Source organism: Oncorhynchus kisutch, linkage group LG18 (genome assembly GCF_002021735.2).
Source record: "Oncorhynchus kisutch isolate 150728-3 linkage group LG18, Okis_V2, whole genome shotgun sequence".
NCBI lineage: Eukaryota > Metazoa > Chordata > Actinopteri > Salmoniformes > Salmonidae > Oncorhynchus > Oncorhynchus kisutch.
The window spans coordinates 70,364,081-70,387,290 of NC_034191.2; the positions used below are offsets into that span (position 1 = coordinate 70,364,081).

A 23,210-nucleotide genomic window follows, 5' to 3' on the forward strand; every position below is an offset into this window, starting at 1 on the left:
GATTCTGCAACAATGCCATGTGAATAATTTGAAGCCTTTTATCATATCACACATTGTCTTTGCCAGTGCTGAGTTCTACTGACAATGTATTCCAGACTGCAGAAATATCAAATCTCTCAGAGCCAACTGCTTTATGTAGGGAAAACAGGAAGGGAAGACTATTTACTCTTTCCAGAGGAAGCAGTTAATTGCTCCCACAGGCTGCCGCCCAAACAAACCCAGCCTGAGAATAGACGAGATGCCTTCAGGTCCCCTCTACTTTGGCTTCAGCACCAATTCAGGATGGACAAACGGTAGCGGTAAATATAGTACTGGTGAATACAGCATTTCAATGTTAAGGTAGTAGGTCAGAGTATTTTTACACAGGGGGGGGGGCTGCCCAGTTCTAGTCCAGGAAGGCTACTATTCTCTTCTGAAGCACCCTTTGCATTAGCTACCAGCCATGTTGACCATTGTGTAGGACATGCACCCAGTCCCTGCCCAGCTGGCTGAGGCCTTTCGGCCTGGTGATCCAGTGTCGGGTAAATACATATGCACACTATTAGATGCCCCCAAATGCTCTGTGACGGACCACATTTGGGATTTCTTTGGTAGTGCTCTGTTTAAACTGGGGGGGGGCATGGTGCTCTCCTTCCCACAGCTCTTGGCCTACACAGGTGATCCAGACAGATCTTAGCCTTGTAGCAGAGAATATCCAAGGGTACCAATGTGGTAGCAGGTGTTCTCGTAACAGTTGGGCAGGGACTGTTAATGGGACAATTCGGAGTACAATGCATAATCCCTAGATTGAGGTAGGTTTTCCGAGCCACCTCGCACCAGCCGCAGTCTCTTAATCTGACCCTAGTGCAGCTGTAAACAAGACTTAGTTTGGGAAATCTTCAGTGTTGTCAGATTGTGAAAAGTAACTGAAAATGTACCCCATCAGATCTGAAAGCCCGTTCCCACTATTCATTGATTTCACAGTAAAGTCTGCTTTTCTTTTCGAATTGTGACATCTTCAGGCAAAGAAAATCATTAGCAAGATATAACTGCCACAAACGTCCCAATAGTCATTTGGGCTCCTAAGTGGTGCAGCGGTTTGAGGCGTCACTGCAGTCCCTGGTTCGAATACAGGCTGCATCACATCCAGCCGTGATTAGGAGTCCCATATGGCAGCAAATAATTGGTTCTTAACCGACTTGCCCAGATAAAATTGTGTGTGAGGACAAGTTATTGAATACAGAGATCATGTGAGACCTCTTCTCAAACATAGGACACCCAGGACCAGAGCCACATCAGCAGCCCAACTCAGATCATTTGTTGCCATATTTGTAGCAGTTAAGTTCAAATCACCACTACCTTCACACAAGAACAAACCCCCCCAGGACTGCACCATTGGTAGTTGTAGCAGTCCAATTGATCCCGAGGGTTTATCTGAGGATCATTTCTACAGGGGCCCTCTAGTAATGGCTACAGCCTAGAGTATCCTGGCCATCAAAGTATTTGCTCTTGTCTGTAGCGACGAGATCCTGATAGTTGGTCTGGGGACTGCTCCCTCCACAGGAGAGAACTGACCCAGGAGCAGCTCTATCAGAGCATCCTACACTTTAGTCGACACCTACACAGCCAGCTACATCACTGAGTAGGACCAGGACCACAGCTTGGTAAACTTCCATTACGTATGGTTCAGTGCTAAGATCAGGGTTTATTCTGGGTAACAAGTAGCGTAAAATTGTATTTAGTCCTTAAACAATATTTCAATGAAGCCAGAAGAACACAATGTACTATAAAAGTTTAATAACATGTCATAATGAACAGGGCAGAATAAAAATCAGGGCAATTTTTTTTTACTTTATTTAGACAACACATAGCATTTTCTTAATTGATAATCAACTGTAATTATTAAGACTAATGCCTAGATAAATAAAAAGTTAAATTAAAAAGAGACTTGCTGGCAACTACTTAACGTTCTACAATAGTTTTTATAGTGCTGGTAATTCAGATTAATGGCTTTTCAGGAGGGTATATCAGCAGAAGCGTGTCAGAAAAGGGAACACAATTCCAGTAAAATGGCTGAACAGTTCAAAGTGGACACCTCAAACCAGGAAGGAACTCACCATAAGACACTCATTACTGCAGGTCCCACAAACCTACAAAATAATTAAAATTAAGAAAACAAGTCTCAGTAAACCTTATTTTTAAGTCAGGGATTGCAGGTTCAGCTATTAAATGATCAATGATCATGCTGGTGGTTCAGTTAGTCACAGTCTCAACACCCCAATTTAGTCAGATGGGTAAACGGCAAAAGTGTGAAGTCATCACAACTCCAGTAGCAGAACAGACCCAAGGAAAACAGTTTCTTGGCTATGTTTAGCCCTCAGACAAACTCACCATAGGGTGGAGATATAGATCTTCATACTCCACATACTGGGCCATCAATCTGGGATCGAAGAACAGTCTATTAGCATATCATTTGATTGTAGTTAGGCAAAATATTCTGGAGATTATACTGATAGTTCAGTTCATCACATTATCAGCACCCCAATTAAGTCTGATGGGTAAACGGCAAAATGTAGAACTCATCACAACTCCAGTTGCATGCACTTTCGCCAAAAGACGTACACATCAGGTTTGGCCCTCAGGAGGAAACTCACCACGGGGCAAGATTTACTTCAGAGTCTCCAGTCCACATGCGAGCCAATCAAATCTAGGATAGAACACATGTTCAAATTAATATAATTTGATAGATGTATTCTGACATATTTTACATTACACTGGTAGTTCAGTTAGTCACATTCTCAGCACCCCAATAGTCTGATGGGTAAACGGCAAAAATGATAACTCATCACAACTCCAGTATCAACATTATCCAAAGGGAAAACAGATTTCAAACAGCCAACTCAATTGGGCTAGTTGTATAATGTCAGTGGAGAAAAGGTATAGGCCAAGGGTCAGCAACCCAAAATGTACAGCACAAATTACTGGGAATTCAGCTAAAAATGCAGTCTCCCCACCAATAAAAAATATGATCATGTCAATGTAATCAAGGTATACATTTTTATTTTTCAAATACAATGTGCTTCATTGTCAATTTGTAGTACACAACATTAATTGTGCCTACCCCTGGGTTAGGCCTAACTCACCAAAAGACTAGATGATCCTCCTACAGCATCTTCAGCACCCTGCCAGTCCATCAAGTCTGTGGGAGAAAAACGAATTGTTATCCTGATGATCATTGTCTCCAATTGAGAGATGGTGGTTTGGAAATTGTATTATCTCCTTAGAATAATGCTGATGGTTCAGTTAGTCACAGTCTCAACACCCCAATTTAGTCAGATGGGTAAACGGCAAAGTGTGAAGTCATCACAGTACCAGCAAAACAACCGACTAGCAGAGCACAGCTTATAGTTAGGAATGGACGCACCTCGGTACCACAGTAATGCATCCAGCACCATCGATCCCTGAAAGACAACCTGTGAGGGGAGGGGGGGGAACAATTACATTTGCATCAAGAATAGTCAATCAGATCTACGACAGTATGGTCAGTGATAATACTGGTGATTCAGTTAGTCACAATCTCAACACCCCAATTTAGTCAGATGGGTAAACGGCAAAGTGTGAAGTCATCACAGTACCAGCAAAACAACCGACTAGCAGAGCACAGCTTATAGTTAGGAATGGACGCACCTCGGTACCACAGTAATGCATCCAGCACCATCGATCCCTGAAAGACAACCTGTGAGGGGAGGGGGGGAACAATTACATTTGCATCAAGAATAGTCAATCAGATCTACGACAGTATGGTCAGTGATAATACTGGTGATTCAGTTAGTCACAATCTCAACACCCCAATTTAGTCAGATGGGTAAACGGCAAAAATGAGAACTCATCACAACTTCAGTACTATCGGACCAGAGATGCCTTTTCAAAATCTTGGATCAAAATTGGACAACTCACCTTGAGTGCAACAAATAAGCCCGTATGCATGTCTGGAACCATTAATCCCCATCCAACTACAAGAAACAAACACATTTATGTAGAATACATCATAAATCAGCTTACACAGCTGTTGGGTTTGCCAAATGTAAGGTTCAATTATTTCTGAGATTCATAGTCATGGTCTCAGCCACACCCCCATTCTGGTCAGATGGGAAAAGAAAAATGACCACATCGGCTCGTTAAGTGTAACGTGGGTGATCGAAAAGTGAGACCTTCTGGGTCATCAAAAAAAATATATAGTACTGCCAAGTAATTGCCCTTTAGGACTGTGGAGCTATTGATTTCCATATTGCATGGATAAGCTGTACTGAAGGAATAGCCAATGCACTCAAGACTTCAATAAGACCGCCAATGAGTGATGAACTTCGGGTCATGGGGCACATGACAGCTCGGGAGCCCAGCGCACACACTACAGCCTCTGCTATGAAGGTTCAACAGCAGGTCACGACTTTTACCAAGACCTTTACTCCTTTGAAGGGCCAAAGTCGTGAATCCCAATGAAGTCATTGTGAAGACAATTCCCAGACCACCGCGGCCTATGACCCGTTAACCCTGGTCAGAGTCGGTGGACAGTAACGTTACTAACAATAGGCGCCAAAATGCCAAAGGGACCATTTATCATCGGATCTGGGACAAGCAGCTGCCAGTATGATTTATTACAATACTGTGGGGACGTTTATGCCCAAATAGCCTAACACCGTTTGTCGAGTCATGACTTTCTTTGACCATGTGAAGTTATGGATCCATTCTATTCACATGACCACACATGTTGGTAGTAGGCTCCCAAATGGCAACTTGGGTAAATGTTCAATAAATAATTGCTTGATTACCACCAGCCCACATGCACCGACACATTACTGCAGAACGTTAGCTGGGTGCGGTATGCGCCAATTTTGAGCACAAACGTGGGGAGATCAGTGGTTAAATACCTAGCTATGAGTACTAGTTAATGATAATAAAAATACAATGAGATACGCCGTTCGACAGCCAGTAGTCATACTTTTAACAGTATGTTTTGTCTGGCCTAGCTACATTGAGGGGCCTGCAAACTCTTGCGGTCAATGAACACGTGGTCAGTGGCATGCATTGGATGTGTGGCCCTCGAGCACTGTGAGACAGGCAGAAGCGGTTCGTTTAACAGCTACGAACCATGATAAGCATACAACCATACAAATTGTATTTAACATAAGTTATTTTGAAACCATTTTAAGGGCTGAAAAAAATCTGAATTTCTACGCCGGTAACATTGCACTGAAGTTCAAGCTAGCTAACAGGGCTAACCTAAGCCAGCGTTTAAAAAATAAATCGCACTAGTTAAAACACCGATTTGCATTATTATTAAATAAAGCCGACTAGCTAATGTTATTAGCTACCTACCGGTTGAATAAACGGGGATTTCAACAAGTATTTGTCATAAAAGTAATCTTGGTGAGAGCGCACGTAGACTCCATGCGTCCTCCTCCGTTCTTCTTCCAGAGAGAGAGAAATGGACTTCCAGTTTGTCTTTATTGACATGCGCAGTCTGAGCTCACGTCACACAAGCACTAATCCTTGGGACTTCCCATGTCTGACGTTTCCCCGTTGAAATTGAACGGGTTTAGATTTAGGAAAATTAGAAAGTAAAGTTAGGGTTACGGTATGGACGCCCCAAGGATCCCAGATAGTAACCCTACCAAAATCACACTACACCAAAGATGGTCTATTATAGTGACATAGTTATAGTTAAGTGACCGGCGAGATCAGGTGGGACCAATGAAAGGGCAGATATGTGTTTGACCAACAGAATTGGACTAATCTTTGTATCTGTGCCATCATAGCGTCTGTGACAGCATGGGCAGTGCCATTTTCTTCTTCTTCATTGGCTGATTGCTCCCAACTCATAGCATAACTCATAGCAATCCCCACCCAGTTGACTACTTTAAAATGGTGGAAGCCCTCAATGGCAATGTCCACGCTAAAACTGGTTATATCCGTGATGAGTCCTCAATTTATCTCTAAGACAACAGACACAACTCCAATACCTGTGTCCACTTATATCAGTGCATTCATAACAACCTAACCATTTCCCAACTTCCATTCGATCAAATAATTCTCACATAGCAAATTACCAATTAAATGTTTTGTTGAATAATTTTGATGCTCATTGACTTCCACACAGAAATTCCTCACTTCATGAACAGATTTGGGTAGAGTAAAACCCATCACTTAGCCTCTTCCTCTCTGAATACACCCAGTTTCATCAAGAGAGACAGTTTTTTTGTTATTCTTTTGAATTATTAGGCTAAGTCTCCAATTTGCACATTTCAGCAATGTAACGGTGTCTGAAGACATAAAAGTGGAATTTATAAATTGATCTCGGTCAATTCGATTTCAACTTCATAATGCCTGAATTATCTCAAAAGTGGCCTATAGTCACACTATAAAACACACTTTTGTATTATGAATAGGCTTAGGGCCTATAAAGATACATTCCATGTATGTGCCTTCCATAATTATGGCCATGACATGAAAAAAAATGTTTTATGAGGAGTGTGTTTTGGTTGCAAAATTGTGCATTTGAGTAAAATACATAACAGGTCTAATAAAAACCACCAAAGCATGATTATCAAGAAGCCTTCTAAGACATAACTATTATGTAAAATATATTTAACTACACTGAACAAAAATATAAATGCAAAATGCAACAGTTTCAAAGTCAATTGAAATAAGTTCATTCGGCCTTAATCTATGGATTTCACATGACTAGGCAGGGGAGCAGCCATGGGTGGGCCTTGGAGGGCATAGGCCCACCCACTTGGCAGCCAGGCCACCTACTTGGGACGATCCTGCAGGTGAAGAAGCCGGATGTGGAGGTCCTGGGCTGGCGTGATTACACGTGGTCTGCGGTTGTGAGGCCGGTTTGACATACTGACAAATTCTCGAAAACGATGTTGGTGGCAGCTTATGGCAGAGAAATTAACATTCAGTTCTTTGGCAACAACTCTGGTGGACATTCCACGCTCCCTCAAAACTTGAGACATCTGTGGCATTGTGTCGTGTGACAAAACTGCACATTTTAGAGTGGCCTTTTATTGTCCTCAGCACAAGGTGCACCTGTGTAATGATCATGCTGTTTAATCAGCTTCTTGATATTCCACACATATCAGGTGGATTGATTAATTTGGCAAAGGAGAAATTATCATTAACAGGGATGTAAACAAATGTGTGCACAAAACTTAAGCTTTTTGTATGTATGTGCCACGACTCCTACCGAAGGTGGCTCCACTTCCAGTTCGGGTGGCGCTCGGCGGTCATCGTCACCGGCCTACTAGCTGCCACGGATCCTTTTCTCCCTTTCTGTTCATTGGTTTCACCTGTTTTGTGTGTAGGCTGATTAGTCGGGCTATGTTTACCAGTAGGCCCGCCTGCTCTTTGTGCGGGATTGTTTGTGTTGCTTGTGTGCACGTTGGAGGTTAACGTGGTTGCCGAGCGTGGGTTTTTCTCTGGACTGTTTTTGTCCCAGTGTTTGGGGCATTTGTTTTGTGTGCTCCCTGTGTTTCGTGGGGTGGCTGATGTTCGCCGTTTGTACATTAAATAGCACTACCCTGAACTCTCTGTTTCCTGCGCCTGACTTCGCACCCACTACACCCAGATCGTTACAGTATGGAACATTTCTGAGATTTTTTAATTCAGCTCGTGTTACATGTGACCAACACTTTAAATGTGGCGTTTCTATTTTTTCCCCGTGTAATATATTTATCTGAGTCAGCACATGCATGCAAAAAAAGTCATATTGCCAAAGAATGTTTACTCATTCCTTTTTAGGCAAATAATAAAATGGAATCCCTCTTGATTGTTAAAAGATATAGCTTGTCTTCAATGAGAGAACATGTTTATTCACTTACAACTAATACATCTCAGTTAACGTATTTACAACCTACGGAGTGGGAGACATGTCATTCTTTTTATTTCTCAAGCCATTATCAACAAACACATTTACAACCATTCCCGTAAGAAAGAAGGGGAGATGAAGAGGCTCCTACCATTGTTGAGATTCTGACAGACCACTTCACATGACAGATGTTAAGTTATTCACACATGCATTTAGTGCAAATGTTTTAACTGAAAGTGCATAGCCAACAAGTCAAGCCCGAAAGATCATTACCCATGGAATTTAAAATAAAAGTATACACGGTAATACCTCCAACAAGTACATAACTGCAGAAAACAGAGCAGAGCAAGGCCAAAATAACAACAGAGAAACACTATTTAGGCTTTCTCAAATGTTATATACATAAATCCCATAATATATTAATTTACAATGTGTTTCCTACAATTGAAAGAGTTGACTGTCTCGTGACTGCCCCCTTTACATGATATGAAACGTCAAAAGCAGATACTTCAATTGTTTGATGAATAAAAAGTATAATGTCAGGCGACGAACCACGGTCTGCTATTCATTTCAAAAGTCCTCATGGGTGGATTCTGCTGAAAGAGTCTTCATAATTAATGGTCGTCTGAATGAGAAGTTCCTTATGCAATGGAAAGATTTATGTCCTTGAGGTTGACGATGATTCACCTCGATTTTCTGTCTGTTTTGAATTGTTCAGAAACTGACCGCTGGCTCCGACGTATAACCTGGATCGCATCGGCCACTTCTGTAGAGATAAAAAGAGAACACATCCTCTAGTGAGTGCAGTTGACTAATTTCAATGCACCTGAAATGAGAAATTGTGTAAGATATTGCTTTAAATATTTAATTGAACATAATTGATGGTGCAAATTGGTGCTTTCAATAACCAATAATAACAATTCCGCTCTATATCATTGAATTAATATTTAATCATACGATGAGGCCTATTCGTGTTAAAGATCTGTGTGATATAAAAAGTGGTGCATTATTAAATGCATTTTATGCCTGCATGATTGACCATCTCATGTTCATAATTAGGGTATCATCACTTAGGCCTTAGACCAGAGTTATCTTATGCTCGATTTGAATGTTAATTTAATGTAAATCATGATTATTGTTGTTATTATTAGCCTACTATTTTTATATTATCATGATTTTTTATTCCATTATGTGGTATATCGAATAGAGCTGAAAATACAATTATCGCACCACAACACAATTATTACACACAGAAACTCTTTGGCAGGTTAGTTTCAAATGTCATTTCGAAATCAATTAAAAATCTAAATGTAATGGCCGGGTCTACTTACTTTCACAGGGTGCAGGTAACCATCACCTTTCAGCGAGCGTAAGGCCTCTGTTTGTCTAGTGCTATCTCCCTCATCCATCCCTTCCTCTTGCAAGGTCTGAGTCAGATGCGCAATGTACGTGGTGGCCAAAATCAACACGTCGAGCTTGGACAGTTTGGTGTCCGGTGGCACCGACGGCAGAGTCCTCTGTAACTCAAGGAACGCGCTTCTCAGGGTCTGCACTCGACTCCTCTCCCGCGCTGCGTTGGTTGCTGCCGGCCGTCCTCTGCCACAGAGCCCACCGGCCTGGACCACCCTGGAGAGCTGCAGGGCCTCTGGACGCCGACTGTCGGTGGTCAGCATGTCAGGACTGGGGCTGGGGCTAGATGTGGGACTCTCATCCATAACTGTCACTGGGCCATTTCCACTATCCATGCGGATCGTCTGTCTTCCAACCATAGGGAGCACTTATTAACCTGACGGGTAACAAATGTCTTGTTGATGAATGTACATTTCCAGATGTCTAATTCCTAAACAAACTGAAAACACCCAGATTGAAAGAAAACAAGTTATCTGTATTTAATTTTTTTGAATAAATCTTAGATTTGCCTACAAAAAAATACGTTAATGTAGGCCTATTCACCAGTAGATTAGTGTGCGTAAATGCATTAGATCTGTAACAGGCCACGTAGGTTGCTGAAAATAAATAAAGGCATACAAAATCTTCATCCTTGCCTTGAAATGTGTTTGCACTTTGAACTTGTGTATGACTAAACATTCCATTGAATATTCATGTTTTTAGAAAAAGATTAGTGGAACGTCTGTATTGAAACAAATTATGTATCCAATTATGCCTATTGGTCAATTTACATTACACATATAAAGCATTCATTAAGCTACAGTTTCACTATCAACATGGCATAACAACATTGCAAAATGATTGTGATTAATTTGTATCATCGCATTTAATTGTTCCTTCATTATTGCAATAAAACTGAAAAATAATCACATTGAGGCCAACGTGTGCTTAACCTAAGACGGCTGCGTTCCCAAGTTCAATTTGACATAAGAATGCGAATTTGATCATAAATAGCACTATTACTATATATGTGGCAATTTAATCATTATTTGGTGTGATGCAGACTAATGTAAATCGTTACCAATTATTGTGCATGTTCCATCATTGGCCTAGTTTCACAGCGTAACTTAATATGTTTACATAACCGACTCTGCTTGATGATGATGCTGTTATCAAGAAATCAAAACACCCTCTGAAACAAAATTATATTACTTTGAAGGTATTCCAAGCCATGACGTCAATGAGAATATGGAGAGCTTACCTTCAAATTTACCCAAAAGCTTTGTCTTGAGTAACGACATCAAGGCAATGCGAAGAGAATCTATAGTGCACCACAGACTCCACTGCTGCTCCAATACGAGATGGAGAAAAGTTGTCGTGCCGCTCCAAGTCCGGATAATCTTTATAAAGAGGCGCGGTCGTGGAAGAAGGTGCGCAGTGGGGATGTCCACGTACGTAGCGCTCACCTGAGGAGCTTCTAATTTATTGCATACACAAAGAGCTGACAACTTTTTCACTCCAGAGTAATTAATCACAAGCCCTTAAGACTCCCTGCCAGTGGGAGAGACTTACTGTTCTTTTCCCTTTCGCAACATGTTTCTGTCGAAGGGGAGAGTGGAGAGACCTCTTTTCAACGCCGGAGACGTTTTTCTTCTAGCAAACTAATTTTGGGGGACGGTACTTCTCCCAAAACCATGTATTTTTGTCATAGCCTTTGGTCACATCAATAAAGAGGGGACATCTGTGTTATTAACATCATATGGGTAATGAACAGATTATATGCCTTAGCCTACCTGCCTTCCTACCCAAGTGCTCTGTCATTGCTTCCCACTAGGCTACAAGAGGCCTATATCAGGTACCTGCCCAAATAAACAGTCCCTAATATTTTGGTACTAATACTTGTTGCAGACTCCAATGGTTGTAACAGACCATGATGACAAGAAGACTAGGGTTAAGGTGATATGCAAAATTGACTAATTGCCAGGGTGCCTTGAGTTGCAGGTCACAAATTAGTATAATTTCCATTAAACAGCTAATAAATAAACTCTAAACAGTGCAATCAACAGGCATGTATGGGGAAATACTTGCGAGACTCATAAATTAATCACTCTGATTTCCAGGGTCAGAAAACGGAGATGTCGGCAAATTAATTAATGGAATTATTCATAACATGCATATCCTCAGACTGTTCTTAATAAAAAATGTTTTTGTAAGGATGGAGTAACAGTATTGCTCCGGGCCACTAATTATGAGGTAAAGCAAAGAGGGTTAAGTAAGCTTCGTTCCTTAATTACCCCACATCTTTCAGGGGTTACTCCGACATGTCTTTAAAAACACATTTAGACGCTCGGGGGTGAATTTAGACAGGGGATAATACAATAACCAAAGCAATTTTACTCTTCTCTCAGCGAGTATTATTTCCACATTATGAGGGAGTGACTGCAAGGAGTGATATTAGGCTATCACGCTTTTTTGTCAAATAATATGATGCTCTGCAATGACTATTTTGTTTGAAAAAAAATAAAAAATAAAAAAAGAGGGTTCCTGTTCCAATTACAACCTTCACCATTTATTCTACAATAATAATTTATGACAATGCTGGGCAATTAAGTGCATATCTGACATCATTATGCACGGTTGGTGTCCCACAAAACATGTCATTAATACAGCAGGAGAAAAAAGACAAACTACACTATCAAGGACACAGATAGCGGTTATACTCAAATTATTATTTATAAAGTTATTTAATTTGTATAAAACACAAACTCAGATTGGATTTGCGGTGTGGACTTATTTGACAGAGTTCTGAGATATAACTTCCAAATTGGTGAAAATGGTATTTGTAAAAATCCAATAAAGCCATTTGTATGAAATGAGTTGTACTTCCCAGCATGGACACACCCAAACACCATTCTTTGGCATTCAGTCATTTCATAAATAGACACATCAGATCTTACACTCTAAAATCCAGGTATTGTAAAATTCTTATCAAGTCCACTCAGGTACACAAAACGAAAAACATCAAACAGGCAAAGGCCAAAAAAACATAGATATAATATCAGACACAGTTTTTATAGGGCAGCTATTGTTCTGTCATAATATTTTAAGAAGACTTCAAAGGTAGTATATATTATGACCATAAAGTGCCTCTACTGCAGTCCATCAGTCCCTGACAGTGACAGACCATAGTGTAGACTCTTTCGTATTGAGTGTGTCAGGGGTCAGGTCCACCCCTGATGTGTGGTGATAGCAGTGGGAGGTTATGTGCAGTGCTTGACTTGGGCTGGAATAGGTGCCGGTAATCATTTTGGGTCCCGGAACTGTTTATATTTAGTTGCAGGAGTTCCACAATAGTTTCTAGTTAATATTCTATAAGAGATGCAGGAGCTCAATCAGTAGAACATTTTAGGTGCTGGTACTCAGCTCTAGTGAGCTCCTGCCCAAGTCAAGCACTGGCTATGTGTTATGTGTAAGGTAAAGTTTAGGCGTGAGAGGGTCACCAGAGTGTATATTATGTGTGTGTGTGTGTGTTAGAGGGTCACCAGAGTGTATATTATGTGTGTGTGTGTGTGTTAGAGGGTCACCAGAGTGTATATTATGTGTGTGTGTGTGTGTGTGTATGTGAGAGGGTCACCAGAGTGTATATTATGTGTGTGTGTGTGTGTGTGTGTTAGAGGGTCACCAGAGTGTATGTGAGAGGGTCACCAGAGTGTATATTATGTGTACGTGTGTGTTAGAGGGTCACCAGAGTGTATGTGAGAGGGTCACCAGAGTGTATATTATGTGTGTGTGTGTGTGTTAGAGGGTCACCAGAGTGAATGTGAGAGGGTCACCAGAGTGTATATTATTTGTGCGTGTGTGTTAGAGGGTCACCAGAGTTAATGTGTGTTAGCAGAGCTGGCATGTCCGTCTTACAGGCCGCAGACTTTAGCATTGTCGGCCACATCACTAAGCAGCCCCGCACTCACTGGGATCTTCACGTTCCGTGGCCTGGGAGAACAGAGAGAGAGAGCTGACTAGTAAGTGATCTTCATACTTCAAATTTGAGTGGTGTGAAAAAGTAGAAAGCAATATATGTAAATTGGCTATTAAAGAGGAAGCCCTGAATGAACTGTTCATATGATACTGATGGTCAACAACAGGCCGACAGCAGGGAAGGCAACTATTTATTTGCATGAAAAGAAAGAAGAGCATTTGACTAATTAATAGCAGGCCATTCCTCAAGCATGTATATACAAATGGAAGGAAACAAGCAGTTAAGTTAAACGTCTTGATGTTAAAATCACTTACTTCAACTGAGATACAATATACATTTGCCTCTAATTTTGTTCTGAATTAAATAAGAAATTAATCAATGAACAGACATGGGTGGAAGAGCCACTGTATTCTAAATCTGTCATATTGAAAAGTCTAAAAACACTGAATGTTTCTTTTGTGTCCCATATGGATGTATTAAGACTGTCTGTAACAATACATGACCAAATAAATCATTTTGTATTGATTGTACTGGTGACAGGCATTGATGATATCTTGATGTGAAAACCTTTGCTGCTGCACTGGGTGATAGGACTATAGATTGTTACGGCACCTCATTGCTGCGCTGTCCAGTTGTGAGTGTTCTGAGCGGACCTTCCTGCTGGGTCTCCCACACCCCGGAGGATTCCTCTTTCCCAGGACGTTGGTACAGTTATATTTGGATGAAGGATGGGGGCCCATGTGGAAGTCTGCTGCAACACAAACAAAGCGAGTCATACAAAGCAAGTCATACATACACCTTGTCACAGTTCTAACGATACTTCGGACATACAGACAGCAGGACCAGAGTAGGGAGAGCGTTGTGCGTCTTGGAGCAACGTTTGTGAGGCTGTAACATGGGATATGCACGTTTCAAAAGTGCAATGTGAGTGCCTCTTTTTAAATATTTCTTAGATATTTGTATATGTCTCTAGCAGAATGATGTAAAAATATATAACAGTACATTATCTTACCAGTAAAGGGATAGGTGATCTGGCCTGTCATGATTCTTTCATCTTTCAGTTTTTTCTTGGCGTCTTTCGACGCTTTCCAGTTAATCAGGAACTGCCTGGACAACTCATTAATTTCCTTCCCATCAAGTTCGTCTACAAAAACAACATTATCATCGTCTACAATTAAATGACGTCCTGTGTGTTATAGAGCTGATATATTTTCTGTAATTGTAGAGAATTACATAAAAGGCATTAGTTATTGAAAAATCATTTAATGTGAAATGCATAATGAAATTCCTATGATCATTAGGTGGATGTACACTACTACATTATTTTCTCACTCAGGCTTTTGCACACAGTTATCAGCCTGTCTCTGTACTTGGGTTTGTGGCACACAGGATTTCCACTCAAATCCATTCGATGCAGCTGAGGCCATTGGCTGAACACCAACTCTATATCCTAAATAGAATACAAGAAAAATACAGAGAGACTTACGCTTTACATACTGTACTTACAAATGTAAAGGTGTCGGACACTATATTGCAGAGTCTCTGTAGTCTTTACATGACAAAGTGTGGGAAACAAAATGGCACTTTAACCTTTGAGGAAGTGAAAATGGAGCACTCTATAGTATCCCATTTATAATGCGTCTACGGACTGTACTTCCCACAATGAATAAGATGTCATATAATTAACGTAATCAACAAACCACTCTCCAGTGAGAAAATCATACTATCAACAAAAAAAATCGAATACATAATTCAAAGGTAGCACTGCCGAGAGAAAAATCCAAGGGAAAACATTTAAACAATGTTGTTGTGTGACTAACACGTTTTCCCTGCGGGCGCCTTCCAAGGGCTCCTCTAGCGTGTTGCCTGTCCTGCAATGTGTGTTTATCTAAAGGCACATTAATCCAAGCCTGGAAATATGTATACTCTCTGGACGCGCTCTGATTGTTCATTGCCTTCCTGTCTCGGCCAAAGCACTTCCACTTTTCCAGCCCGCGCTGCAATCAGTTCAGAGGGGACCCCTTTGGTGCGGCGCGCTCCCAGGCTTTGATAAATGATCGTGTCAGGGCTGTCACTCACAAGGGCCTTTGCGAGGAGTGGCTCAGCGCCAAATTGCATCCCCTGCGGGAACGCGGAGACTAGAGCAGCCCGGACTGGACGAGCACTGCACGGCGCTAAACTGCTGGGCCCTGGTTTCTCACTGGATTTAATGATAGGCCAGTTACGAACCTGTATTTGACCAGCGATTAAATTAGTCCGTCCTCTCTGGTCCTCTCTACCCCGTGCCGTGTGAACGGCCTCGGTAGATACCAGCCCATTTGTCACCCTGGCTGACTGCCTGTCATAATATATTTTTAAAATCTATAATGCTTCCTCGGGATTCTGACCACACTGGGTTGAAGGCGGGATTGATCCTTCACGGTGCTGTCTTTGCAGGATCAATAGTGGCAGAGGGGTTGTATAAATTAAAGAAGATATCCACTAAATATGAGAACATGAGAGCTCCCTCTGACACATGTTCAGCAATTACCTGCAGAATTGCTCTGCTCAGTGGAATATCATTGTGTTGAGTGCCAATGTTACCCACGCTAACATTGTGCGTCAATGCTGTGTCCCAAAGTGATATTATAGCATGGATGAAGAGACATCCTTTTAAAAAGAATTCAACCATCCAGCCTTTCAGATCCATAGAGAGAGAACAATTATTTTCCTCAGAAGTGGAGCCACAGGAACACACAGCAGGTCGTTTTTCAAGGTCAACACATTGAACAGAAACCATATCTCTGCTTCAAATGAATCTCCCATCAAGTTTAGTGGTGCTGCTGGGGAGGAGGTATCAAATGCTGTACTCACAGAGAAAGAGGAAAAATCAGCCTCCTAAGGAAGGAGAGAAACTTGCGCTTGTTTAAAGCTGTCAGCGAAGGCGGTCCTGGGGGACCAGGCCGCTGATTTGTTGAATAATTCTGACCTTGTGCGAGTCGCAGAGACTGTGAACCTCTGGCGGGATTTGAAGGATTTGGTTCTTTAGCACCCTGCTCTCCATATAATTTCACACATCACTTACAGAGAGCAGCGCTGCTATGTTCATGTTACCCTGATCTGCTTATAGTCAGCGTGTTGATTTGAATACATCACGGCACACATCGTTTCTGTAATGTGGTGGGGGTTCTTTTTCGATTGCACGGTACGCTCACAGTTTACATTTTTGTCACGTAGAGTAAGTAGTGACTGGTATTAGCTAACTCCATCAGTAGCGGTAGGAAACGTAGGAGCTCTTACCTGCATGTCCTGTAGCTGGTTGTCTGCAGCAAAGAAATGTGTGAGTTTCTTTAGAATGGCAAGATCTCTGACATCATCTATGTTGTTCTTATTGATATTCAAGACACCTAGAGATTCCTGCAAAGATAAGTGAAACATTTGAAAAACTACTTGAATAATATTTACAACCAGTATATATTATTGTCCCTTGAGTACACCTGTAAAATGGTTCACCAGATTGCTTTGGTTCTATATTGGTTCTATTAAATACTGCTGTTGAAATTTGATACTCGTCTTAGTTTCAGTCCCTTTAACTAGAGGCGTTGATAAAAAGTGGGAGCTTTAACATTTACACTGCAATTTCTTTAATTATCAAAATAAACAAAAAAACGTGAGATTTGCAGTTTGTTTATCCAGGGCCCGAGGAGTAAACAGCCATGGTTGATCTGTGAGACCAGAAAGTGACACAGAGCTCTCTTTGACATCATCAAACCCAGTACAATACCACTTTTACAGGGACCACTGGCCTTATGGAAATCTGAGAGACCTTTGCCAGACAAGCACATAATGCAGGTCGTGAGCATACGTATATGGTCTTATTGTGTTAAGGCGTCTGCGAACTAGGTTTGTCTTGCTCCTAGCAGAACTCGGCTAGGCAAAGCGAAAGTCTGTGCCTCGCATACTCCCTTAAAAATACATTTTCTTGAAAAACAAGAAAAAAGTGCCAATATGACTTTTTGTCCCTCTTGAGATGGCCTAGCAACAACATACAGCTACACTTCCTCAAAATAGTCCGAATCGATCTGTGATAAATCAAGGAATCTGTCTTAGTCGTGCAATTCTTCATCTAAGATGTTCGGTGCAGTATTTCTCAAGTGAAAAAGTGTGCATGAAAACTAGTCATCTCTCGTTGAATGACAACCAACACGTCATTGAAGAATCCCTACTGTTGATCAATCACCAGCGAAGGGGCGTAGACTTCGGCTACAGAACTTCGGCTTGCATCAAGAAAAAATGTGTGCTCGAACAGCAAAAAAAACCCTGCCAAATGCTGCCGAACACAAAAACGAACATAAATGTTACAAAATGTATTTAGAATATATGGAAAGTTTAGACTGGGAAGCATACAGTAAGCTTTAGTGTGTCTTACAGCGAGGGAGAGGAGAGTCCTGGGGTCAAAGAGAAGCTTCTCTCCACTGGGGAGTCTCTGGCCCTCCATGTGGAGCTCCTTCAGCTCTCCCAGCTCCTCTAACCCCTCCACCACCGTGATGCTGTTTCCCCCCAGGTACCTGATATGGCACAGAGAGAGACACACACACACACACACAAACGTAAGAGATATACACACATGCACACCAAGACAAAAACATGGGCGAATGGAGAAACATGGACACATGCACACAGACAGTCAGAGACAGTTGAATATATCTTCAAAGCTTTACCATACATTTAAAGGGATACATTTTTAAAGGGATACATTTTTACATTTTGGGATTTTGTAAATTAAACACTTTATCTACTTCCCCAGAGATAGATGAACTTCTGGATTTTACCTCTTCGTCCAGTATGAAGGAATTTAGAGAGAATTTCACAAGCCAATGCTAAGTAGCATAAGCGCAGTGAATGGAAGTCTACAGGAACAGCTAGCATGTTAGCTGTTGCCATAGACTTCCAGTTATTGTGCTAACACTAGTTAGAAATTGTGCTAACGCTAGTTAGCAACTTCCTTCAAACTGCACGCAGCGACATAAAAATGGTATCATCGAGTTCATTTATCGCCAGGGAAGAAGATAACGGGCTTCATTGCCAAAATCTCTATGTATCCATTTAAACTGGACAAGCTGCTACTCACAGTTTGGAGAGCTTCTGCAGGCCGGAGAGGTTATCTATGTGAGTGATGTTGTTGTTCTGCATGTATAGGTGAGTGAGGTTGGAGGCAAAACCCAGGTTGCAGATCTGGCTGATCTGATTGTCGTACAGGTAGAGGACTGTGAGGTTTCTGCACATGGAGAGATCGTCCTGCAACAAACAAACATAATATCCCTACTAGGGACGCACGATATATCGGTAAGCATATCGGAAACGGCCGATATTAGCTAAAAATGCCAACATCGGCCCGATGTCTAGTTTAATGCCGATGTGCAAAACTGATGTCAAATCTGACGTGCATACCTATATAACGTAGGTAGATGACGTGCATACCCATATAACGTAGGTAGATGACGTGCATACCCATATAACGGGTAGATAACGGGCTTACCTATATAACGTAGGTAGATGACGTGCATACCCATTTAACGTAGGTAGATGACGTGCATACCCATATAACGTAGGTAGATGACGTGCATACCTATATAACGTAGGTAGATGACGTGCATACCTATATAACGTAGGTAGATGACGTGCATACCTATATAACGTAGGTAGATGACGTGCATACCTATATAACGTAGGTAGATGACGTGCATACCTATATAACGTAGGTAGATGACGTGCATACCCATATAACGTAGGTAGATGACGTAATGACTTGAAAATAAAGTAGAGCCGCACACTCTAAGAGCTCAGATGCAAAAATGTAATGTCCAAAGTTTTGACAGGCAAGCTGTCTTCATCAGGGTAGCATCTGAGCTCTTAGAGTGTGCGGCTCTTCATTATTTTCAAGTTTTCCACTCCACTAGCCAGCACCTCACCTGAACAGGTGTGCATTTCTTTTTCCTCTAGATGACGTAATGACACCACGAAAAATACACAGCGCTACACAGAACAAAAGCAGAAAAATACTAAGTGCACACTTCCAACAACTAAACAAGTTCAAGTTGAGCAGTCATTTGAAAGACTAAGAACATTTCATCGAGAAAGATTAAATCTACTAACGCCAACATAATGGAATTCATTGCACTTGACAATCAACCATTCTCTGTCGTGGATGATGTTGGCTTTCGCCGACTGGTCGAGCACTTCGAGCCCCGGTACACAATACCAAGTAGGCGCTATTTTTCAGATGTTGCCCTACCAGAGTTACACAGTATTTGTCACGCCCTGGTCAAAGTATTATTGTGTTTGTGTAGATGACGTGCATACCTATATAACGTAGGTAGATGACGTGCATACCTATATAACGTAGGTAAATTATTCTTTGTTTTGTAGTGTTTGTAACTTATTCATGTTTTACGTTTGTTTATTAAACATGGATCGCAATCTACACGCCGCATTTTGGTCCGACTCTCCTTCACCACAAGAGAACCGTTACAGTATTGTTGAAACGCACATCTATGAGCTACTTGCTATGGGCGTCACTGCTATTAGCTTCACGACTGACATTTGGATCAGCGACGGCAGCCCCATGATCATGCTGAGTCTGCCAGCACAGTGGGTCAACGAGGATTTCGTACTGAGGAGAGCCGTATTGCATGCTCAAGAATGTGCTGGTTCTCATTCCACTGCTGCCATTTCAATGGCATTTGAAAACATGTTTAAAACTTGGAAACATGAACACACTCCTAGCACCATTTGAACAACTGAGTCGAGAAATAAGCTAACCCTCTGTCATGGCACTGAAACGCCTGAAACTGACAGACTTTGGGGTTAACGTTACAAAAGTACTCGAGGCTGTGAACAAGTGATTGGGTGGTATTCTCTCTGAGCCTCTTTACCGTGTCGCCACAATGCTCGATGCTAGGAACAAGGACCGCTACTTCGATGCAGACAAGAAACAGGGTTTACGTGAAATGTTACAGAGACAGCTGGACAAGATGGAAACGGACAGTGACAGTGCGCACAGAGGAAGAGAGGCCACGGACAGACAGAGCTGAAAATCCTGGTTGAGAATGAAACGACTGAACAAATGAACAACGAAACAGCACTTGTTTCGTTGAATAGGCCATCTATTCCTCAAGCAGACCATCTCTTCCTCAAGCCGGCCATCTATTCCTCAAGGTGTCCATCTATTCCCCAAGCAGGCCATCTATTCCCCAAGCAGGCCATATATTCCTCAAGCAGGCCATCTATTCCTCAAGCAGGCCATATATTCCTCAAGCAGGCCATCTATTCCCCAAGCAGGCCATCTATTCCCCAAGCAGGCCATCTATTCCTCAAGCAGGCCACCTATTCCTCAAGGTGTCCATCTATTCCCCAAGCAGGCCATCTATTCCTCAAGCAGGCCATCTATTCCTCAAGCAGGCCATCTAAACAAGACTTCCTTTTCCTCTCTGCCTCAGTTCCAGTGGTATGCACACATGCCTCAGTTCCAGTGGTATGCACACATGCCTCAGTTCCAGTGGTATGCACACATGCCTCAGTTCCAGTGGTATGCACACATGCCTCAGTTCCAGTGGTATGCACACATGCCTCAGTTCCAGTGATATGCGCACACTTCTGTTGAGAGAGAAATACACGCACACACAGATCTGAATGTGACAGCAAGTATTTTCTAAACTTGATCTCTGGGCATGAGCAAGTAAGTGAAAGAAATAAGTTTTGATTAAGTTTGACTGGTAATGGGACATACGTAAATGCCAACAAAATAACATTTTGGTCAGTGTGTGTGTGTGTGTGTGTGTGTTTCAACTATTTAACCGTACTAGAATGTATAAAAGGCCCCTAAAAATGTTTATATTGGTTATCGGTATCGTTTTTTTTGGCAAGGAAAATATTGGATATCGGTATCGGCCAAAAATGTCATATCGGTGCATCCCTAATCCCTACCATTAGAAGCTAAAAGAGAGAAGCACAGAAACAAAACATAGCTAGCCTATATTAATTTAGGTAACTGTAGTATGTCTTGTGATATCATACTTACAATGTCCTCTATGTTCCTGTTGGAGAAGTTCAGATGAGTGAGTTTCTTGAGGTACTTTGGGAGGGAGTAGCTTCTCTTGTTTTTGAAATGGTTGCTGGATTTGGCAATCAGATCCATGGTGAGGCGGACCATGATGGCTCGTTACAGACACTGCTTCAGAGTGGATCCTTCTCAGATTCAGCCAAGCGCTCACAGAACAACCACCAGAAACATCTGAACAAGGGAAACACATGAACTAGCTGTAAAGAAACGAGTCAGAAGGAAAATACATGTTATTGGAGTTATGCCACAGAAAATGTCTGTCCTTTTCAAAAATATATATTTCCTCAATGAAATATTTGTGATATTAGGTGCTCATTGAAGTAAAGTGGAATATATATATGCCTAAATTAAACTGAATGTGTATAAAAGGAAACTGATAGCAAGTCAGTACCGGTAACTGCTGCTAAAAGCATTAGCTGGTCATTTTTATTCTCACAACTGGCTTTACACCAGAAAGGATGAGAGGTGCAAAGGTGGGATGGGCACTCAATTTGTGGTAATTAGGTCCATCTATTCCCAAAGCAGGCCATCTATTCCTCAAGGTGTCCATCTATTCCCCAAGCAGGCCATCTATTCCCAAAGCAGGCCATCTATTCCTCAAGCAGGCCCTCTATCCTCAAGCAGGCCCTCTATTCCTCAAGCAGGCCATCTATTCCTCAAGGTGTCCATCTATTCCCCAAGCAGGCCATCTATTCCCCAAGCAGGCCATCTATTCCCCAAGCAGGCCATCTATTCCTCAAGCAGGCCATCTATTCCTCAAGCAGGCCATCTGAACAAGACTTTATTCCTTTTCCTCTCTGCCTCAGTTCCAGTGATATGCACACACTTCTGTTGAGAGAGAAATACATGCACACACAGATCTGAATGTGACAGCAAGTCTTTTCTAAACTTGATCTCTGGGCATGAGGCTGAGTTGACATGGAGAGCCTCTGATTGATTGAGATAAGATATCCACTGTGCAGCTGCAAGGTCAGTGAAGCCCTCGGGACTGGACCGACAGCAGTTAATCACGTTCAAAACAACTGACACAAGCAGCAGTTAACTTACAGGATAAACACAAAGCCACATACATAAATGCTCTGTAGCAACTAACGTTAACTAACTAGCTAACTGTTACTACTACTGTTACTAGTACTGTAGATAACGGTAGACATAAACAACACACTAGCAAGGCAACTAACTTTAGCCTTTCAACAAAGCTGTCAGCGATAGCCAGCCAAAAAATAGGCTTTCAAAGTACATACAAATCTACCTACCACTGTAGTATATGCACGTGTCCATGTAATTTGGCGATAAAAGAGACTAATGCTAAAGATGCGGGGTGAGATGAGGTGAAAGTTTACACTCGTGTGTGGATATCCTTGTTGGGAATAGTTGCCATGGGAACAACACAGCTAAGCGTGCTGAGAGGACTGCGCAGCTCATCTGCATACTTTCCTATGCAATAAATATATATTTTATGCAGATACTGTTAATTTCCTTTCTCTACTATATTGGAATAGTAACAGATTGCTTACAAGTACGCTAATTAACAACCACTGATTTATTTGAGTTTTTCGAGCATGAGCTGTTTACAAACTGTGTCTATGGTTTACACAAGCGTCATCAAATTGCGCACCATGTGCAGTTGCAGTCAGAAAGATAGATTGCTATTGTGCTCATTACTAATTACTTGCAATGGTTGTCTGTATACACGCATGTAATTCTTGTCAACGCTCTGTTATATTTAACTACAAAACTTTTTCCCCCCCCGATTATGAGTTTTGTGAAAAATGACCAAAACACAGGCCGTTATTAATGTGAAAAAAAATTACCGTGCCCCAAAACTTGAGGATATAAATTAATTTCCTTTTTCTTATAGTACATTTCAGTTAAAAAAGGAACCCAAACGTAAC

The 23,210-nt window shown here is 41.6% G+C and overlaps 2 protein-coding genes and 1 long non-coding RNA gene across 6 annotated transcripts; all 3 read right to left on the reverse strand.

The window, feature by feature from the left end:
* Window positions 1-1,759: 1,759 nt before the first annotated feature.
* LOC109909868 (uncharacterized) lies at window positions 1,760-5,488 on the reverse strand. The gene is made up of 8 exons (XR_002257808.2): window positions 5,356-5,488; window positions 3,937-3,992; window positions 3,667-3,715; window positions 3,404-3,452; window positions 3,123-3,178; window positions 2,634-2,686; window positions 2,371-2,419; window positions 1,760-2,129 (listed from the first exon to the last, which is right to left on the reverse strand). It is a non-coding gene; the product is annotated as an uncharacterized LOC109909868 (long non-coding RNA).
* A 2,351-nt stretch (window positions 5,489-7,839) lies between these two features.
* On the reverse strand, window positions 7,840-11,191 carry LOC109909646 (transcription factor 24-like). 2 transcript variants are annotated; one of them, XM_031796675.1, is made up of 3 exons: window positions 10,500-11,191; window positions 9,181-9,635; window positions 7,840-8,615 (listed from the first exon to the last, which is right to left on the reverse strand). In XM_031796675.1, the coding sequence occupies exons 2-3, from the start codon at window positions 9,616-9,618 to the stop codon at window positions 8,508-8,510; spliced, it is 546 nt and encodes a 181-aa protein (XP_031652535.1). In that variant the 5' UTR covers window positions 9,619-9,635; window positions 10,500-11,191; the 3' UTR covers window positions 7,840-8,507. The 2 variants fall into 2 exon arrangements, with proteins under 2 accessions (XP_031652535.1, XP_020364246.2); XM_020508657.2 differs by lacking the exon at window positions 10,500-11,191 and having other exon boundaries at window positions 9,181-10,485.
* Window positions 11,192-11,785: 594 nt separating this feature from the next.
* Window positions 11,786-22,703, reverse strand: ppp1r42 (protein phosphatase 1, regulatory subunit 42). Of its 3 annotated transcripts, none has more exons than XM_020508914.2 (9): window positions 22,572-22,703; window positions 21,274-21,486; window positions 18,325-18,491; window positions 17,623-17,761; window positions 16,494-16,610; window positions 14,547-14,664; window positions 14,227-14,358; window positions 13,827-13,965; window positions 11,786-13,228 (listed from the first exon to the last, which is right to left on the reverse strand). In XM_020508914.2, the coding sequence occupies exons 2-9, from the start codon at window positions 21,403-21,405 to the stop codon at window positions 13,150-13,152; spliced, it is 1,023 nt and encodes a 340-aa protein (XP_020364503.1). In that variant the 5' UTR covers window positions 21,406-21,486; window positions 22,572-22,703; the 3' UTR covers window positions 11,786-13,149. The 3 variants fall into 3 exon arrangements, with proteins under 3 accessions (XP_020364503.1, XP_020364502.1, XP_020364504.1); XM_020508913.2 differs by having other exon boundaries at window positions 21,274-21,512; XM_020508915.2 differs by having other exon boundaries at window positions 13,827-13,962; window positions 21,274-21,512; window positions 22,572-22,702.
* Window positions 22,704-23,210: the final 507 nt, after the last annotated feature.